At 38.2% G+C, this 19,889-nt stretch overlaps 1 protein-coding gene across 1 annotated transcript in view; it reads left to right on the top strand.

The window, feature by feature from the left end:
- Window positions 1–19,889, top strand: part of vav2 (vav 2 guanine nucleotide exchange factor) — a 231,569-nt gene that overhangs the window by 51,257 nt on the left and 160,423 nt on the right. Inside the window, exon 2 of the mRNA XM_037692064.1 lies at window positions 13,612–13,728. Within this exon, the coding sequence (XP_037547992.1) occupies window positions 13,612–13,728 (117 nt within the window). The remainder of the gene's footprint in view (window positions 1–13,611; window positions 13,729–19,889) is intronic.

Below are 19,889 nucleotides of genomic sequence, written 5' to 3' on the forward strand. Positions count from 1 at the left end.
TGACGTGACATGGGCTGTCTCGCGTTCCTGTTTTTCGATTCTCACAATGGCGGACAGTCTGTGTGATTTGAGTGCTTTTGCATAGCATTTGTTACACAAAGCTTTTAATAAAAATCAGTAAACAAGTTCTCAGCTTGTTTTTGCAAAGAAAAACAACTTTTTGCACAAAGGTGCTGGTTTCAACCGTGAATTTCGGAGCTTCGACAAGACGGAGGTTTTTTTTCTCGAGGTTGACCTTTTAGCTTAGCTTCTCAGCTTAGCTGTTTTTAGCAATCCGAAAACTAAATGTTGGACAGTTAAAATAGATTTTAAAGAGAACAGAGAAAGGGAAGGGGTCAGTGAAGAGCACCGGAGTTGAGCCTTTTGTCATCCAGTGTCTTCAGTAGAAGATCTCTTCACACAAAGAAATGATAAAGCCGATAAATGAAAATGAGGTTGATGGTTTTCATTTAAAATGCAATTAATTGATTTATTGTTTATGGCGACAAACCTGCTAATGTCACATTCAGGAACCACTGTATCGACCTTTCCTCTCTAGCCCCAAACAGGGTGCCACTAATCTGGGAGGGGAAAATAGACCCTTCATTGAAGCTAAACATTCATGTAAACACATTTGTTAAATGCTGTTATTTTCAATTGAGGCGACTTTCTAAATCGAAGCCCATACTGTCCAAAAGTTACTTTGAGACAATAATACATGCATTCATTACAACCAGGCTGGATTTCTTCAATGCACTTCTGTTTGGAATGAGTCAGACTTTCACTGCACATTTGAAACTGGTTCAAAATGCTGCAGCCCAATTTTTAACTGGTGCAGGCAAAAGAGAGCACATTTGTCCGGTTTTGGCCTCCCTTGACTGGCTCCTGGTTCACTTCCGAATTCATTTTGGAATCCTTTTGTATGTTTTTAAATCTCTTTGTTATTCTGCCCCCTCTTATCTCACTGATCTGCTGCAGCCATATGTCCCACTCTGAGGTCAGCAGACCAGATGCTTTTATTGGTTCCAGGCACTCGCTTTAAGCTCAGAGGTGACAGGGCCTCCTCTGTTGCAGGTCCAAAACTGTGGAACGAGTTACCACTGCATGTCATGCAGGCTCCCTCTCTCACTGTTTTTAAGTCTCATTTAAAAACTCACTTTTATTCCCGGGCTTTCAACACAGTTTGAGTTCATTTTAACTTTTGTGCATTTTATAATTTTAGTCATTTAGTTTCTTATCTTTACCTCTGTGGATCTATGTACTGTATTTTATCCTGTTTGCTTGTTTGTTTTTGCTGTAGAGCACTTTGGTTGGCCTTGTTGCAGTTTTTAAATGCTTTATAAATAAAGTGGTATGGTATGGGTATGGTATGTAGCCTACATGATGAAATATTGGAAACAATATCACAGCAAAGAAAATTAAAATAGTATATATATTATATTGCTTGAAAAAAACTTCCTTGCAATTTAATGCTCTGAAGTAGTTGTAGAAATAAATCTGTTAAACAGTGCAGCTTCAGCTTGTAATTTTTATTCGTAATAAGACCTGAGAAACATTACTGTACAACGTAAAGGTTTTGCAAACCGTATCAATAATCAGAAGCAGCCCAAAACAATAATACAGTAAATAAAAACCTGAGTTGCAGCCAAGCATTTTTTATTGTTCTTGTTTCACCAGTACTTTGCTGTATTCACTCTGTTCCTATAAATAATGGTTTCATTTAATTATAATTTATTGGTAATTATTAATGCATCCCATCCCACCAGACACAAAGGCTTTATTACAACGCTTGTTTATTTTATTATACACATACAGTGCTAATTAGTAAAAAGCAATAACTGACAGTACAATGAACTAAAAGAAAAAGGGATGAGCTGAACTAAGCCACAATGCTGCTAGTTCTGCTAGCTGACATTATTTTATTATTTATTTTTCATTCTTATGCATGAATTCTTGCAGAAATGTTGTAGCTCACCTACGACCATAGTTTCTGCTTTGTAACCCTTTCACAATAAAAGTAAAAGGCCAAAAAATGTATTATATAACTTGATTTTGTTTTTCCTATTTGGTGTTTGTGTGCGTACGAGCATGTGTGCAGAGAATAGCACTTCATGGAAAAGCACTGTGGTAGTTATGAAACAACTGTGTGCATTACACCGTGGTGCGGTATAGTCTTTGTGAGATGAATTTGGGTTATTTAAGAGCTAATGTTTTACTTCTGCTCTGCGAAAACATAAAAATCCATAAAGATTCTGGAACGTCAACTTTTTTTTTCTTGTGAAAGTTTCATTAAGTAAAGCTGTGACATGAACTATGACTGCGGTCAGGATCTATTTCACATAAAGTGGACGTTTTCTATGTAAGCGTTTGTTTTCCGAGGTAAGAAGTTACAGAGTATGAATTTTATGTGGGTCTAAATCACCACAGTGATTAAGTTGTGAAGGAAACTCACCAAAGAAAAAGATCGATGTCGACTTTTTCCTCATCGGTCTCGTTCATAAATTACCTGGCCATCGATCCATGGGTGTCTAGGATTCTCGGCAGACCTCCTTCTCACATTCATCACGCCTCGAGTCTGCAGCTAAGCCTGAGAGGAAATGTCTCAAACACACATTCTCCTCCTGAGTCTCAACAGCATGGCCTATTCCTTAGGATACGTGTTATTACACCGAGTGTGCAGAACCTGGGTGACTGTATTTTGCTTCAAGATGTTTCAGCATCTTTGATTTGTCCTAGATGTCTGGTACTTACAGAGGTTTCAGATGCTATTAGTCTATTAAATGGACGTTATTAGTTATTATCCCCTTAGGTAGTGCTCAGACTGGTCTCTCCTACCTCCTAGTAGGTTGAACGTGACATTTTTGTAGTCGATAATATGCATCGTGGCTCGCATGTTAAACCGGAAGTGTATTTTAGTTAGCTTTATGTAACCCTTTTCCTAAACCTAACCTTACACCTGACCCAGACCACTGACCCTAAACTTAACCCCCTTACCTTTGAGCCTTAATCTAATCCTGACCCTAATCCTAACCCCCATACCCATAGAAAACGTACCCCAGACCCTGCATGTGACCACATTATCAGCGATAAGAATGTACCTTTAAACCTACTAGGAGGTACAGGAGGGGCTGTCTGAACGCTACGTATGGGGATGATAACAACTAATAATGGCCATTTAATGGATGATATCCGAAGCAGGTCGTTTTTTTACCCTTTGTATTAATAGCTGCAGAGAAAGAGCCAAAAAAAAAAAAAAAACATCTTCAGCATCCTCTGTGCCCAGTTGGTTTGAAAGAGAATTTGGAAATAAAAACCTTGACAGCATGCATGATCTTTAGGTTGAAATCATTATTTATTTTAGATCACTGTGAAATATGGCTATTTTTGTTTGTCACTAAACATTAAGAAGCTAGTCATTCAGTGGTTTTAATGAATTCTGCAAAAATAAGAGAGGATTTTTTTTAATTCTTAATATTTCCGTAGAGGCAGAAAAAAACAAAAAACCAGTAAAGGTCATTGGAAATTGAAAACTCAGGTCAAGCAGAACTAAAGTTGTAATGGTGAACACTATTTTTTTCTTGTTTTTTTCTTGTCTAACTTGCTCATGTTTTTTCCTATATTGTAAATATTAACTTTAAAATAAATAAACACTTCCCCTTTTTGTCACAAGCCATGCAGAGCCGGTTTACTTGATATATGAGCTGTCATGAAGCTGGTGAAGCACAGTAGCTGTAAAAGGACATCAGAATAAAAAAGTCACCTTGTGTAAAGACAAGACGATAGACTCCAGTAACGATATGATAAATCCACATTTGACCTGGTGTCTGGAAATATTAGCAGAGTACAGCCATTGCTGGACTTCGTTGCCCCTTTAAATGTATCCATAGACTTAAAATAAAATTCACTTTGTCTGTTGAACCGTCACCTACTCGTCTTTGTAGCACCAAGTTCATCTCAAAACATGGTTGTGCTTGCCTTCAATGTCTGTTGAAGTGCCGGCACACTTTTGTTTTCACGGTCTGTGCATCAGACGCACCACAGCGTTTCCCTCAGGGATCTACAGTTGTCACCGACATCTAATCTTACACCAATTTGCCAACCGCCTACTCAAAAGGCAAGAAGAAAAGATGCTCGACTGATTTCTTACCTGAAATTTGACACGTTTTTTATGTCCATTTGATTTCTAGTTGATGAACAACCCAAATTTATGGCAGTATCTCTTCCATCCGTATATCTATTATCTTTGCCCACTTCTTCACGTATGGGTCATGGGGGTCACTAGTGTCTGTATCCAGCAGACACTGTGAGAGAGGTGGGGAACACCCTGGACAGATCACAAGTCCATCACAGGGACACATAGAGACAAAAAAGACCAACAGCCATTTACCCTTACTCACACCCATGGACAACTTTAAGTTTCCAATCAGTCTAACATGCATGTTTCTGGTCTGTGGGAGGAAACCGGTGTACCTGGAGAAAACCCACACATGCATGGAGAGAACATGCAAACTCCACCCAGAAAGGCCGGATCGAATCCCAGCCGAAGGATTTGATCGGATGACCTTCTCACTGAGAGGCATCAGCTCTACCAACTGAGCCACCTGCAGTAACTTTTCTCAAAGTAATCTCTCAACAAAGCATATGTGATTTTCTTCTTTGTCCTCTTTGTCTGCTGTGTCTTCAGTAAATTACTCCATGTACTGCAGCTGACAGTCAGCTCAATAACAAAAACTGTTGCTGCATGCACTTTTCTGATGAGGAACCTGGTAGACCTCAGTGAACAGGTACAATGACATTTACTTCACTCCGGATTCACAGCCACACCATATGTAGAAAGCCTGAACCATGTTTCAAGCCTTAAGTCAATGTTCTGAGCCGTAGCTGCCCTTAATCAGTACATTAACAGCATCACACGTTAAGGAATTGTTTTCTTTCTCTGAAAACTTTCTGCTGAGTATAAATACAGCTCATCTATTGCAACAACAGTTGTTGTTTTTTTTTTTTTTTTTTTACCCGACTATACGCTTATCTGTTGGAAAGTAGGCATTGAATGAGAGGCTTTATCGTCTATAGATTTTTCCAGACCAAATTGGTTTGTGGTCTAACTATCTCTCTGTATGTACTTTGGTTATGGATTCCAATAATACCATCCTGGCACTAATCTTGTCACCTTTCTATTTAAGTTCAACTTTACAAAGGCTTTGACCTTTCAGGGAGGTATCTTTTTTGGCAATTTTAGCTCTATGGTTGGAGCAGTGGTTCTCTGAGAGAGCGAGAAGTTTGATTCCGCCTGTTGGCAATGAATCCCTGAGCCCCATCTGTGTACAAATGTTACTTGAAATGCCAATTAGACTTTACAGAATGATTTAATCAAATTAGCATTGTAGAAATGTAGTAGAGTGCTGTATGAATGTGTGTGTGGAGGTAAATGAAAGCACAAATTGTGCTGTAAAAAGGTTTGAGTCGTCTGATTGGCTAGGGAGGTGCAATAAAAGTCAGTCCACTTGCCAGTTTACCATTTATGTTCACTGCTTCTGCCGTCTCACGGATGACCTATGCCTCCATGTGGTGAGCGTGTCGCTGATGGCATGTTATACTGGTGCAACTAATACATTCTCCCTCACGCTGCGTTCCTCTGATCCCAGCTCTACAAAAGTGCTTGCGTTTTGATGACCAGCCAGTGTTAAAATAAAGGTGGACTGGATTTAATTATGAAGCTGTTCTCTACAGTCATGGTGGCTTTCCTGTGACAGTCTTTACTCGGAGCAGAACGATCCTCTTTTGTAATGGAGATTAACCTCAGTAAAAAAACCTCACTTAGCCTATTTTACTTCCATCATTTAACACGAACCACGTAGGTCTCACTAACAAAGCTGCTAAGGGTTGTACCAGACTAAACACTGCACTCAGTCCATAACTACTTACAGGCTTTTGGGGCTAATAGGATACGATGAACACATTTGCATACTATTGCGATGTATAATTCATGCAGTGTCTTCTGTAATATGCAGGAGCAGGGCCTGTTGCCTCAGTGACTTAAACCAGTCAGTGAGGAAGGGTTCGTGACCTTCACCTATGGTCACAAACTCTGGGTAGTGACCGAAAGAATGAGATTGTGGATACAGGAGGGTGAAATGAGTTTCCTCTGCAGGGTGGCTGGACTCTTCCTTAGAGATAGGGTGAGAAGTTCAATTGTCTTGGAGATAATTGAAGTAGAAACGTTGCTCCTCCACATCAAGAGGAACCAGTTGAGGTGGTTCAGGCATCTAGTAAGGATGCTTCCTGGGTGCCTCCCTAGGGAGGTTCTTTGGGCATGTCCAACTGGGATGAGATCCCGGGGAAGACCCAGGACACCCTGGAGAGCCTACGTCTCAGTTGGTCTGGGAACACTTTAGAATCTCCCCAGAAAAGTTGGAAGAGGTGGCTGTGGAAAGAGATGTCTGGACCTCCCTGCTCAAGCTGCTACCCCCACGACCTGACTTGGGCACAAGCGGAAGATAATGCAAGGATAGATGGACTTAAACAAGTGGGTGACCTGGATGCAGAACATTGGGGCCCCTGTGCTCATCACTTTGCAGATGCTGTATAAACATTTACAAAGTGTAATTACTATGTTTTTTTTTACATAAAACAATATTCTTTTTCTAGTTTATACACCTTTTTTATTGACAATGTGTCCGTTGTACACATTGTCAAAGTCACATCATTTTGGAAAAGGGGTGAAAATAAAGTAGTGGACCTAGGTGTTATTTTGGTATAGATATATCTATTGAGAATGTATAATGAATGTATGACTTACAACTTTGTTATACATTGGACCTGGGTGTTCTGATCAGAACAGGCAAAATACATGACACTGCAGAACCATTTGACCTATTATTATACCCTTTCTAGCTGAACGAGGAAGCCTAAGGTCGGTGCCAGTTACTGTTTTTGCCATTACTTGTTGGACAGCCAGAGTCCGCTGAGCCAGCCTTCTCTGTTGCTCATTCAAGTTCATGTTTTTGCCACTCCATCACCTACTGAAAGCCCCCTTTTTATGTTCTTGGTGATTCACCTATAGACACAGCCAGAGGTGCTTTTGTGTGGATTTGTGGGAAGCGAAGTCTGCTTCTCCACAGTTTCAAGACAAACATCAGTCTCTTTCATTGACTTGAATTCTCTGACTAGCTGTCTGAGTAGCTGATCATCTGTCTGAGTCACCTCACTTTGCTGGGTCTCCTAACTGCTTCTTTCTTCTTTATTAACAAAACAGCACCTGCACCAGTGACATTATGCTTCTCCTGGGAGAATGACTGAAATAGATGGCAACATTATTATTATTTTGTTCTTTTTGTAATGATTTAATCTGTGTAATTGGATTATCACTAATAGCTTATTTCCTAAGATAATGGAAGTATTATGACTGCCTTGGGACATAAGGTGAGACAAGTGCTTGCAAACCTTGTTATGTTGTCTTTCTTAGAAACATAGTTGCGTTTGAGCAGCTCTTATCTTTTTTTGACTTCAGCTTGCAGTTTGCTATTTTAATTCACACAATATTTGGACTGATTGTGGTTCACAGTTAGCTTAAGAACTATTTTATACAGTTTCCATCTTCTTTTTCATTTTCTATCTTCTAAATTGCATTCCTTTTTGACTTTCACTTCCTCATTCCCCATCTTTCCTGACAGCAAAGAGCTAGACTTTGGAAAAATAAACCATGCTGTTTCGTACCCCACCCTTGCACTTTTCACACATCATTCTTTAATTTGCTGTTCGAGTTTCAGGAGGAAGCTCCAATTTGTACCTCCTTGGATGTGAGCATGTGTGCAGATAAGGACCATCCTCCCAGGAATAATGCATTCATCTCTGTGTGATGCAGCGTGCAGATACAGTAGAGGGACTTGTCAGGGTTTGTGATGGATCTTTGTTACCTGACTCTGCCCCTCTGCTGCTTTCCTCCTCCTTGTCTGCTCGCTCGCTCGCTCTCTGCCTCTGACAACAAGCCTGCCTTTTTAAAGAGCTGTGCTCTTGAGCAAACAGCTAAGCCAAATGCTTCGTCAGTGCAGCACACAAGTCACCTTTTGAGACAAGCCTGCAGCTGGACTAAAGCTTGGATCACTTGTCTTTTTATCTGCTCACTTTTTTTTTCAATTCACTTCTTGATTTTTGTTCCAGGCCTTCATGTTTTCCTCTTTTACTCCCTCCTATTGATCGTTAAGATATAAAGTTGGTGCTGATTATAGCACTTGTTTTATAGATGATCCATATGGAAGAGTCCAGTCTGGTGCTTCAAATGAGAGAAATGCATGAAAGCGCTTGTACATTTACAAATACGCATATTTGCAAGATTGCAAGTAGAGATTATTACTTTTATTTAGGGATGCACGATATTGCATTTTTGGTCGATATCCGATATGTTAAAACTTATTTGGCCAATAACCGATACCAATACCAATATTTTTTCCCTAGACCTACTTACAGAGATTAGATAGCTTTCTCTGCTGTGGAATTAAAATAATACATTATTGTGCATGGTCTTTGTCAGTTTGGCCTGCTACCAAATGCAGATACCAAAAAGGGGTCTGAAAATGATAAAACACTTCAACTTGGATTATGTTTAATGTCAAATTTAGTTTAGTTTATTATTTTTTTGAATATGTAAAAAAAAAAAATATCTATATATATATATTTATATACATAGCATGAAGCAGAATGTCAAAACTTTTTGTTTTACATATTCAAGGGAGTGGGTAGAAGTATAAACTTATCACAATTCCCACTCCTTAACCACTTACATAATCTTACATTCATTACACGTATAATCCATGCATACAGTATAACAACTAAACCCATATTTATCCATCAATATATCATCTATTTAAGTTAACTATAGTAGATGAACAATTATTATTCCTTTAACTTCACAAAAAAACATGACCAAAAAATTATTCATGGCATTTACTCTCTCTAACACAGTGACAACACTCGAACAGTGCACATTTGTAAATTTTCACAAATCTAAACTCTACTGCGCATACGAAGTCATAACATTGTGCTGGCATTGCAGGCATCCTTGTCATTGGGTTGTCATACAAAAACAGCACCTTTATATATATGAACATCTATATTTTTTGAAATTAAATATATATAATTAATATATATATATATATATATATGTAATATAACAGTGCCTTTTATATTTGTGTTATTTTGAAGGAATGGCCGATATTTAACCTTATCGCTAATATCGGCCGATATCGATACCATGTCGATAATATCGTGCATCTCTACTTTTATTTTTTATCTTTTGTTTTTCTGTCATGTGAAAATAATTATTTTGCAGACACTGCTCTTTGGGACACAAAAGTATAAAAGCCATAGTAATTGGTCTTAAAACAAGAAAAAAAGAAACCACATTTGTACAGCTTCTTCTTGTGCGGTAGACCTCTGTTGCAATGCTTTAATCATAAAAACACCACAAAGAAGTCATTATTTTATACAACAAAGAAATCATGAGATCCTGTATTTTTATTTAATTTAATTGTTTTTGTGAAGAAGCAGAATAAAAAAGAAAATTCAATGTTTACATTCTCTGCAACGTTAGTTGCATTTATCGCTACTTGATGAATCTGTTGGCGGAAAAAAGAGATTTAATAAACAGTTACTTTCAGAGAATGTATTTTTTTAAGTGAATGTCCATCAAGCATTGCACACGTTCCTTGCTTATGATAAAAATATTAATAAAAGCAACCTGAATCCACTTCAAATTATAAAATGTGCATTGTCTTAAACACTTAAATAAGTTCCTGATGCATGCTCAATAATCCAGTTAGAAAAATCTAACTAAGTAAAAGGTCTTCTGGACGGATTCTTGTTTTTGAAACGTTTCACCTTTTATCCAAAAGACTTCATCAGTCTGAGCTGCAATAAACTCAGTCTTATAAATAGCACTTTCTCATAGTGGATCAACCAGTTTGCTATGAGAGCCAAAACTAGAAAATAACCATTTACTTGTTTAAATACGAGTATATATATATATATATATATATTTTTTTTTTTGTAATTTGTTCAAACATTTTTTTTTTCTTGAAGCTTTTAAAACCAAAATCATTTAATTTCCTTGTTGGTATTTCCTGTGTAAATTAATTATCTGCAAGACAAAACAAACAAAAAAGCGTGGGTGGGTTGCCCTTAGCTTTGGATGTCAGAGGTTCCTGCAGATTGATTGTTCCAAGGCAGACTCAGCCCAAAGAGTTGACTACCGGTAGTTTATTCCTGCGTGTACTAACACTCCCCACTCTACAAATTCTGTTTATTTTTTACGATTCTTATTTTTTGTTATATCACTCCAACTCATCCTAACCTTACGCTAGCTCTCATATCGCCAAACACACATAAGAATGTCAAACACATCTTTCTCCTCCTGATCCGTATCTGCAGCGCCCTTTGTCTTTCTTTCTCTCACGTTTCCAGACCACTCCAGCAAATGTTACCTTTTCATATCTGGGCTGGGAAAATAAGCTGAGTGGATCTGCAGGCACGATAACCTCCACTGCCACACTGCAAATGTCACTTTGCCTCGCCGACCAATTGCGTTGCTTTACTATAGCTGGTGTGGCTCTCTTATGGGGTTCGCGCCGGTGACACGGAGATGGAGCTGATGTGCCTGCGTGAATGAGAATGAGTCAGCAGGGCTCTCAGGTGTGGCCCTCGGAGGCTCCCTGAAATATCAGAAAATACCAAGAAACTGGCGACACTGAGGTTTTTGCTTTGTGAAAGCTAATTAGTGCCTTAGGATGGGGGCAAAACCCTACCATTATTCAAGGAGGATGTCCCACCATGTCAACAGAACTGAGCGCCTTTCCTAACAAATCCCCCACAACCCACGCAGCTCTGCCACTTCTGGACACGGAGCGAAGTTTGTAGCAGCTCAGCTCAGACTCCAAACTATGTGCAATACAAATATACAATATGACAATAAAAAATGAGGAAAAACAAAAGCACTTTTGCTATTTTTATGCTTGGTAATTTAGATTCATAGCACACACTGCATAAGTTGTCATAACTTGGAAAAAAATAGTAATGGAGAAATACAGCGCTGTCAATGGGGGCACAAAGTACATCAGAATATGCCAATGTTGCTGTGACAATAAAATACTTGTAACAATGGAATACAACCCTGATTTTAGTAATTTTTTGTGCTTTAGACTTGAAAATAGAACCAATAGCTATACATTGGACTGCATCAAAACAAATTTGCACTGCTGAAATTGTCATAGTGTCTTAAAAAGTCTATATTTTAATGGAGAAATATGACAGTTGCTTTGGTTTTTAGTACAGTTGACTTTTGAACTAAATAAAAGCATCTACTAAACTAGATAATACATTGCTTGTGACAATTTAGTTTTGGCCTTCTGCTTCCTTTAAGGCTTACCCGGCTTAAATGTGCAAATTATAGAGGGTAGGACTAAGAGGTAGGAGAAAGAGGTGAATTGGCAATCAGCCTTTGTCCATACCTGAACACTGTCTAGTGCTGTTATCTGTGTCTTTATGGCATGCTAACATTAACTCAACTTGAAATATGGCTTGGAAGGCTGCTGGCTGTACTGCCAGTCTTACACAACAGCCATTACCAAGATGAAGTATGTTGTCAAAGCTTTCAGCAGAATCAAGGCAATCAGGCATTTTGTTCTATATAGACTCTCTTTCTTTCACCCTCAAATCACTTGAGTGCAATCTGCCTCTCTGGCCATCAGCTCGTATCGCTCATATGCAGAGCTGAAAGCGAGGATCACAGCAGCATCGGGATTTGCATGCTAGGTAATGTGTTCTTGGTTCACAGAAAGATGGGAGATGGCAGCATGTATGATTTTCAATTATGTTATAATACTGCTGGAATGAATCTGTGCAACAGTGCTCAAGGTTTCTCTCTGCTCGGGCATATTTTACAAACTGAGACCATCAATATTTGGGGCAGAAACAGATCACTCACTTTTTACTTTTAGAAAGACTATTGTTTTCAAGTGTGTACTGTATTTGCTCATTTATGTTGCTAGTGTTGAAACAGCTACAGGAATTGCATTTTTAGTGGAAAAACAATGGTTGCTTATCAGTCTGGATGCTGTCTTCCAACTTATTTGGCTTCAGACAAAATAATTTTAGACACTCCTTTGACATTAATGAATTACAAATCATGGGGATTTGTCATACATGAAAATAAATACATGCTTAACTTGTCCAAAGGTAGGGGTCAATTTTATGTTTACATGCATTATAAAACATTTAATACTGAACAGTTAACTAATGGAGTAGAGGTAGGGCAGCTGACCTGAGACCCAAAAGTCCCAGGTTCAATCCCCAGCCATTCCCACATGTCGTGGTGTATCTGAGAAAGACACCTAATCCCCCAGGCACTGACATAGCTGCCCACTCCTCCACCTGGGTGTATCCCAGGTGCGATGGGTTAAATGCCGATTAGAGATGCACTGATCCTATACCAGTATCGGTATCGGTACAGATATCGAAAAACATCTGGATCAGGTATTGGTGACAATGGCGACCCATGACTGGGCAGATCTATTCACTAATTCTATGCGTGACGTGACACGCTAGCATACTGACTGAACAAATGAAAGTTGTGTTGTTTTTACATGTTTGGCCAAGCTTGTGAAGCTCTTGGTGTGTTTGTGTGCTGTTCTGGTGCAGAGTTTTCAATAAATTTGTAATTCAGTACATTCATGTCTGCGTTTAACAAAACAAATGTTTTAAGTTAATTCAGCACTTGGTTTGTAAGCTCAAACATCCAGGTAGACAACAAAAATGGCTAAATCGTGTCATCTGGACCTGTTTCAGAAACGGGTCCAGATGATATGCTTTAGCCATTTTTTTAAATTCAGCACTGTTTTTCTGTATTGGATCGGTATCGGGCAATGCTAAACAGCAGGTAGCGGTTTGGAAGTGAAAAAAAAAAAAGTGAATCGATGCATCCCTAATGCCAATAACTAATTTTGCCATTGTATGGAATTTTTCAATGATGACAACACATAGCACTTTACTTTTCCTTTAATAAATTACAATATGTGCCACTTAAACTCGATGTGTAAAGGCTTTACGTTGTCTGTTCTTGTTCCTCTTCCTGAATGTCTTACTTGAAATAGAAAATGTATTTTAATGATTCACAATCCTTCCCTAACTGAGTGAGTTTGTTTGATTGACAGACATGTGACCTTTCAGCTTGAGGTCATTGTGGAAAACTGACTGTGCCTTGAGGCAGGTCTTTGCCAGTGGGCTTGTTTTAGGACATTTTGTTTGCTCAAAGCGTGTCAAGAGATCAGCTCCTCTGTGGCTCACCTTGTCTAAATCTGAATGATAGTCTGTCAAACCCAGGAGCACCTTCTGGTGTAGAGGTTTTGAATAATAACCATTGCAAAAGGAGGAAAGTACTTAAAACATAAAGGTATTTTCAAGATTCCTGTCATTGATGGGAAATGTTAAACAGACTGGTAGAACAAGATGTTTTAAAATCCTCCTTGTTTATATATGCTCATTAAACTCTCTTATGTAAAATGTACTGAATCCACTAATGAATGACCACACCAACACGTTTTAAAGCTTAAAACATTTCCCTCTCCTTTTTTTTCCTTATAGTTTCTGTGTCTCAAGAACATCCGGACGTTTCTTAAGGTGTGTCATGACAAGTTTGGCTTGCGGAACTGTGAACTATTTGACCCATTTGACCTTTTCGACGTGAGAGACTTCGGCAAGGTAAGGCAAAAAATCTTCCTAGTCGTTTTTTACTAAAACACAAGCTCTGAACACCACAGTGTATTCACCAAAAAACACAGCGCGAAAGGAAACATAATTATGTTTCTGATAATCACTCAGAGCTGTGCCACATCACTTGTGTAACATGAGGTATTTTTATGATAAGATCTGGTTTGACTAGATTGACCGAGTTTTTGCAGTAGACAGCTCGAAGCTACGCTTGGCAAAGATAAGAGAAGTGTTTTCAGTGAACATTGTGGTTATCTATTATTTGCTGGGTATGTCTCCCCACCCAATTTGATCTCATCAAATTAAAATGTATCTGGGTATTGAAATGTTCAGGCGAACCAGCATTTTGATGAGCATTTGATGCAACACCTAAAGGTCACCTATCTAACCTCAGTCACTGATTGAAGCTTAAGGCACCATACAATGAAAAATACATTTTCAATGTTCTTTACATATCCGTATTAGAGCCCGACCAATATGGAAATTTTGACTATTGGTGATACCAATATTGGGTGGGAAAGGCGACCACCAATAACCAATATAATGGCTTTGTCCACCCCCAAGAATTTTAAGAAAACAACGAGTGGAGCGGGGCTTGTTTATTTAGCACAGCTGTTAGCAAACGTGAAGCTAAGCTAATCAGATCCACTCTATACCTAGTCCCACAGGAAGTTTACAAGTGGTGCACTGGTCATAAAAACAGTCTTGCTAATCTGCGTTCACATTTTCTATCCTCCACTATTCACCATTAAGTTATCAAGTGTGTTTCAAAAATATAAATGAATAAAAAAATGCCCTTCCCTGTTCATTGTTTACACAGTCAGTCATGTATGGTGAAGGCCTAATTAGTAATGACTAGAGCTGTGTTTTTGTTGTTTTTTTTTGCAGAGAAGTTAAGATTTCAGACAAACAATGCATTTCATTGAGGACAACAAAGATAATGATATTAACACTGGATGCCCTCACAAACTAGAAGCTCAATCTGACAGGACTCGTTTGCTATAACTATTGAAACAGGGCTAATGTCGTGAAGGCAGTGCAACTGAACACTAGCGTTAGCTTGCTAACTTGAGAAGCATGTAGCTAATGACAAGCGGATTGGAGGATTAAAGATAATTTATTGTTGATTTTTAAATTTATTTTACAAATCAGTTTAAATAAACTTACCATGTTCTGTTCAAGAAAATACACCACGCAGTACTGCTCCCTGTTTCATCAGTGCTGAAAATGAAAGTGAAACTTAAGTGAACAGCCATGACTTGAAAGCAGTCTGCATGCGCCCTCTGCTGGATGCTTTGTATAATTATGGCTGATTCACAGCATTTGAGGGGTGGAAATTAGAACTGTTTTTATCTGCGTCTAAAGGGACAATTATCACAGATCAACAGGTCCCCATATGGCTATATCGACCTAAAATATCAGCCCTGCCAATATATTGGTTGGGCTCTAGTCCATATAGTGTATTTTATTTGCTAAAAAATAAAAAATAAAATAAAATAAACTTTTATCATTTTGAATGAGCATCTTGGCCTTGTGAAGTTTCCCAGCAAGGGTCTTGAAAAGTCAAGCAGGTTTTCATACCCAACACCTTTTTGGGACTCTCTCACCTGGTATTAAGGGACTTGCCAGAGATGTTCATTATGAACAATACTAGCAATGCATTACTAAGTGAGAATATACTCGGACTCTAGAATCAGTACCTGAGCAGATTTGAGATGGTGTAGTACAATTACCACTGGTGGGTGGCACTGATGATCTATTTAGTGTTATTAAAATATATAATTATTTGCAAGTTGTATAACAATTAATACAAATAGCAGGCTTTCTTTGATTTCCATAATGAGAGCTGATGCAGTCCCACTTGTTTAAAAATTTCAGGTGAATGAACATGTTGTCATTGTACAAAGTAAAGATATTATGTAGAGAAGAAGTATAAATAAACTAAATTGCATCCTATAAGATCGATGACAACAAGGATGCATCGTTGGAAAGTCTTCTGCTCGTTTATCTATAATATCTGGTGTAATTCAACTTATCCACTCTCCCCGGCATGAACTGAGACAAATGGCTGTAAAAGGACAGGGAAAAAAGGATGAGTGAGAAGAAAAAGGAGACAAGGACTCACTTGGCAGTTTGTAGATAAACCACAAGACGATGTCTGACAGTCAATGAGCTCGCAGTGAATGGTATTAAAATCCAACAGCAGTCAGAATCAATCACAAAGGCCCTCCATATGTCAATTTAGAAATTGCTTTAGTATAGTCTCAGCGGTGGCGGTCTTGTCTCGCCATTGATTTTCCATTAAGGCTGAACATCACATTATAATATATTGAACTGCATAGATCCCTCTAATGTAGCATACATAGTAAATAAAAAAAAGCTTCATAATCAGAGTTTGAATATATGCTTTTATTACCCACAGTTCATCTTTGCAGTATCTTGCTCTTTTGACAGTTTTTGAGTGTACATATCCTAATCAAGCTTTTTATACAACTCAGTCCTAATAATTGTACAATCCATCTCCTATTTTTTTTCGTCATTGGTCTTCATTTTGACAATCTATAGTTGGAGCAACAAGCCTCTGATCACATGACACAATGTTTAAAAGAAGGCAAAAAGATAAACAATGTAGGTAAATGTCCCATTAAGTTTCTGAAATAATTCTGGCAAAATGGGATAAAAATTTTTATCCTTGTGTCCATTTGAATTTCATCATAGGAACTTCATTATGGTGACTTTTCAGCCTCACCATTGATTGAGGCGTTATTGCATTGCCATTGACCACTGTGAAAGGTAATGCATCTAATGTTAAATTTTAAGGGGAGAAAAAAGCTGCTTGACTGCCTCTGGGTGGTTTTCTGTGTTGTGTTGGACAGCTTTTGTTTAAAGGTCTTGATACTTCAGATTCAGCTTGTACAAAGTTGAAAGAATAGCTTAGTAATAACATGTAACGTGTTGTCTTTATCATGTCTCCAATATACAGTTTAGATTCAAACACTAGAACACATGTAAACATTTTAACCAACTGTGACTCACTAAAGAAACATAAATGTAAAATAAAGAGTTAAGCTTTTATTGATGGAGGACTCTGTCCCAAATAACACTATTGGTCTTAAAAAATAAAACTAAAATATATATTTGCAAAGATCCAATCTGATTTGATGATTGGAGAACTTCTTACTAATGTTCATTTCCTTTTGTTAAATTAGGTTGTAATGTATTGTGTTTAGGCCGGTCACAATAACAAATATTGCTGGGCGATTAATTGTCTCAGAAATTATTGTGATAAATGATAATATTGTTTGAAATTTGACAATAATTAGTAATTATTGTCAAATTTAAGAATAAATGTTGGTTAATTTGTTTTGTGTGTAGTACCTTTTTTCAACCACCGGATGGTAGTATAAAACTGTTTGAACCGAAGGATGGCTAGTGAGGGAGCGAGCAGCGTGTTTCTTTAAGAAAAATGGGTGGGAGGCCCCTTGACATGACACGGGCTGTCTCTCCTTCCTTTTTTTCGTTCTCAAAATGGGAGATGCTCGGTGTGGTTTGAGCTCTTTTGCATAGCATTTTTCACACAAAGCTTTTAAATAAAAAATAAATAAACAAGTTAGCTCATAGCTTAGCTTCTAAGCTCAGCTGCTTTAAACAATCCAAAAACGCAATTTTGGACGGTTAAAACAGATTTTAAAGAGAAAAGAGAAAGGGAGGGGTCAGTGAAGAGCACTGGAGTTGAGCCTTTTGTCATCCAGTGTCTCCAGTAGAAAGAGAGAGACACTAAGAAACAATAAAGCCGATAAATTAAAATGTGGTCAATAATTTTCATTTATCATGCGATTAATTGACTTATTGTTTATCGCAACAGGCCTAATTGTGTTGCTTTATAAATGGGTTGACTTGAAAATTTGTGTATTTTAATTCAAATTACAATCCATTTTAATCTGAGTTATTTTCAAATTGTATCAGAAGACATTGGATTTAATATGATGAATTGAGTTGTCTGTACCGGTAATTTGATTTAAATTGGACCTGTATGTTTTTTTTTTCCCCCTGATTTTTATTTACTAGTATTTTATTTATTTATTTATTTATTTATTTTTACTTTAGATGGCTTTTGCTGTGAATTTGTATATTAAATGTAACTAAATTTGAATTAAAAATAAATATAATTTTAATTATATGTGCCAAAACCCTGGTAGCTGACAAAAAAGTGCTAACACTAACAGTTATGAGTTCAAAATAGAATAAAGACAAAGGTGTAAAGGGTAAGCTGAGGGGTTTTCAATACCTGCTGCTTCTATAAACATTAATCAGACCTTATTCACCTTTCTACCTCCACACTGGCTGTCAGGGGACCCAGAGGTCAACTCTTGTGGCCTCTGGTTCCACTAATGATGCCTTTTGCCGGGTCACAGGAAAAAGGGAGATAGAGATTGTCGGGTCCTTGTGCTGATAAAAAGTAATAGCGCCTTCAGAACCTTCTTTCCCCTTCCGATTGGAGCCAGTATTAAAACAAATGGAGCACATAACCTGCTTGATGTCCTCTACTAATTTTTATTTTCATTACTTTACACATTTCTTCCAGGAGCACCCGATGCCACATACATCATTAACTCCTGCTCCCTTGTTAGCACTCTTTTTGCAGATGTAAAATCTATGGTTTCGTGCACATACCGCCACACTTTCCGTTTGCACCTTAACCCATCCCCCTTCATTAGAAATTCATTATGACATCATTAAACCAATGAAATACAGCTTATTACAGTAGACCCCAGAGTAGGCTTTTATTTAAACGCCTCCCTCTCTCCGAAACCCAGCCGCCTCGTTTCCTTTTCTCCAAACCTGCTTTAATTAGCCACCAAAGGAACATTGCTGTCATTTAAATGAACATGGCAATCAGTTTATTTGGCTGTTGCCATGATTAGCATAATTAGCCTGCACCTGTTAACCATCTATCAACAGTTTGGTAATTTTCCGTCTGTGAGTGCAGAGCAGTGAAGAAGGAAGGAAGACGCTTTCTGACAGATTTTCATTAAAGGGAGTCGCATCATTTATTTGAAATGCAGAGATGGAACCGGGCGTCAGTTTTTGTCTCACCTAAACCATCTCAGAGCCACGACTGGATCGTGAAGTGTCCGAGCCATCAAACTGATGCGTATCGACTAGACAGTACAGTGTCAAGGTGAATTGATTTTGTGTTTGTGTTGCATTCGGATGGAAATTGGTCCTTACAAACTGCTCTCACTTGGTTGAGATAATTTAAGTGACAGCGGACAAATTTTTACTTTATAAAACGGTGATAAAATGCACATTTAAATGAGTTAATATTTTGTAAGTTCGTCTTTGTAGGACAAAAAACATACTGTGGACATTTGAGTTTGATGTTTCCTGGAAGTGGCTGTTTTATTCCACAAATATGACCTGCATCACAGCTCATTTCACATCGATCTACTTTCCAAAACCCAAAACACACCTCCAAACAGATGGTGAGTTCTAATATGAAGGAAACTTGGTTCAAACAACACCAACCCTGTGATTTAATTTGTACCAACTGCTCCTTTTTTCTGTCCGCCTTTCTCTCCCTCTCACTTCCCCCATCCATCTCTTCCCCTTCCTCACTGTCTTCCACTTCCTACTCATTCATCTCACACCTCTCCGACTGCGAGAGTGTTGTGATAAGACTGTGCCAGCAGCAGGCAAGCCACTATTGTGTCGAGTAGACGTGATTGCCGTTGGACGGCGGTGTTTGATTACCCTCTCTGTGGCCCAGAAATCTGTGCGCATGAACTTTGCTCCTTTCATTTCCTTTCTGTGCCCCGTGGCTGAAAATAGCCGACTCTTTAGTATACACGCCCAGCGCTGCAAACATCTGGAACGTGCCACAGCCACCGTCAGCCTGCCTGTCTAAATGCAGTTTGCAGAAAAGTATGTTGTAACCTCAGTTACACACCCTCTGCCCAGCCTTACAGTCATTTCCATCATGCAGTCAGTCAAACTAAATTATTGCATTTATGGGCTTAAAGTATGCCATCAAATAAAGGCTATACATGTTTTCAAGGACAAGCTAGTATCGGCAATATATGCAATATTCTATATAATCATTTTTGTTTACAGACATACATTCTCAGCCATGATATATTTGCTGATTTAAA

The sequence above is a fragment of the Nematolebias whitei genome, chromosome 18 (genome assembly GCF_014905685.2).
Source record: "Nematolebias whitei isolate Nwh7 chromosome 18, NemWhi1, whole genome shotgun sequence".
Lineage (NCBI taxonomy): Eukaryota > Metazoa > Chordata > Actinopteri > Cyprinodontiformes > Rivulidae > Nematolebias > Nematolebias whitei.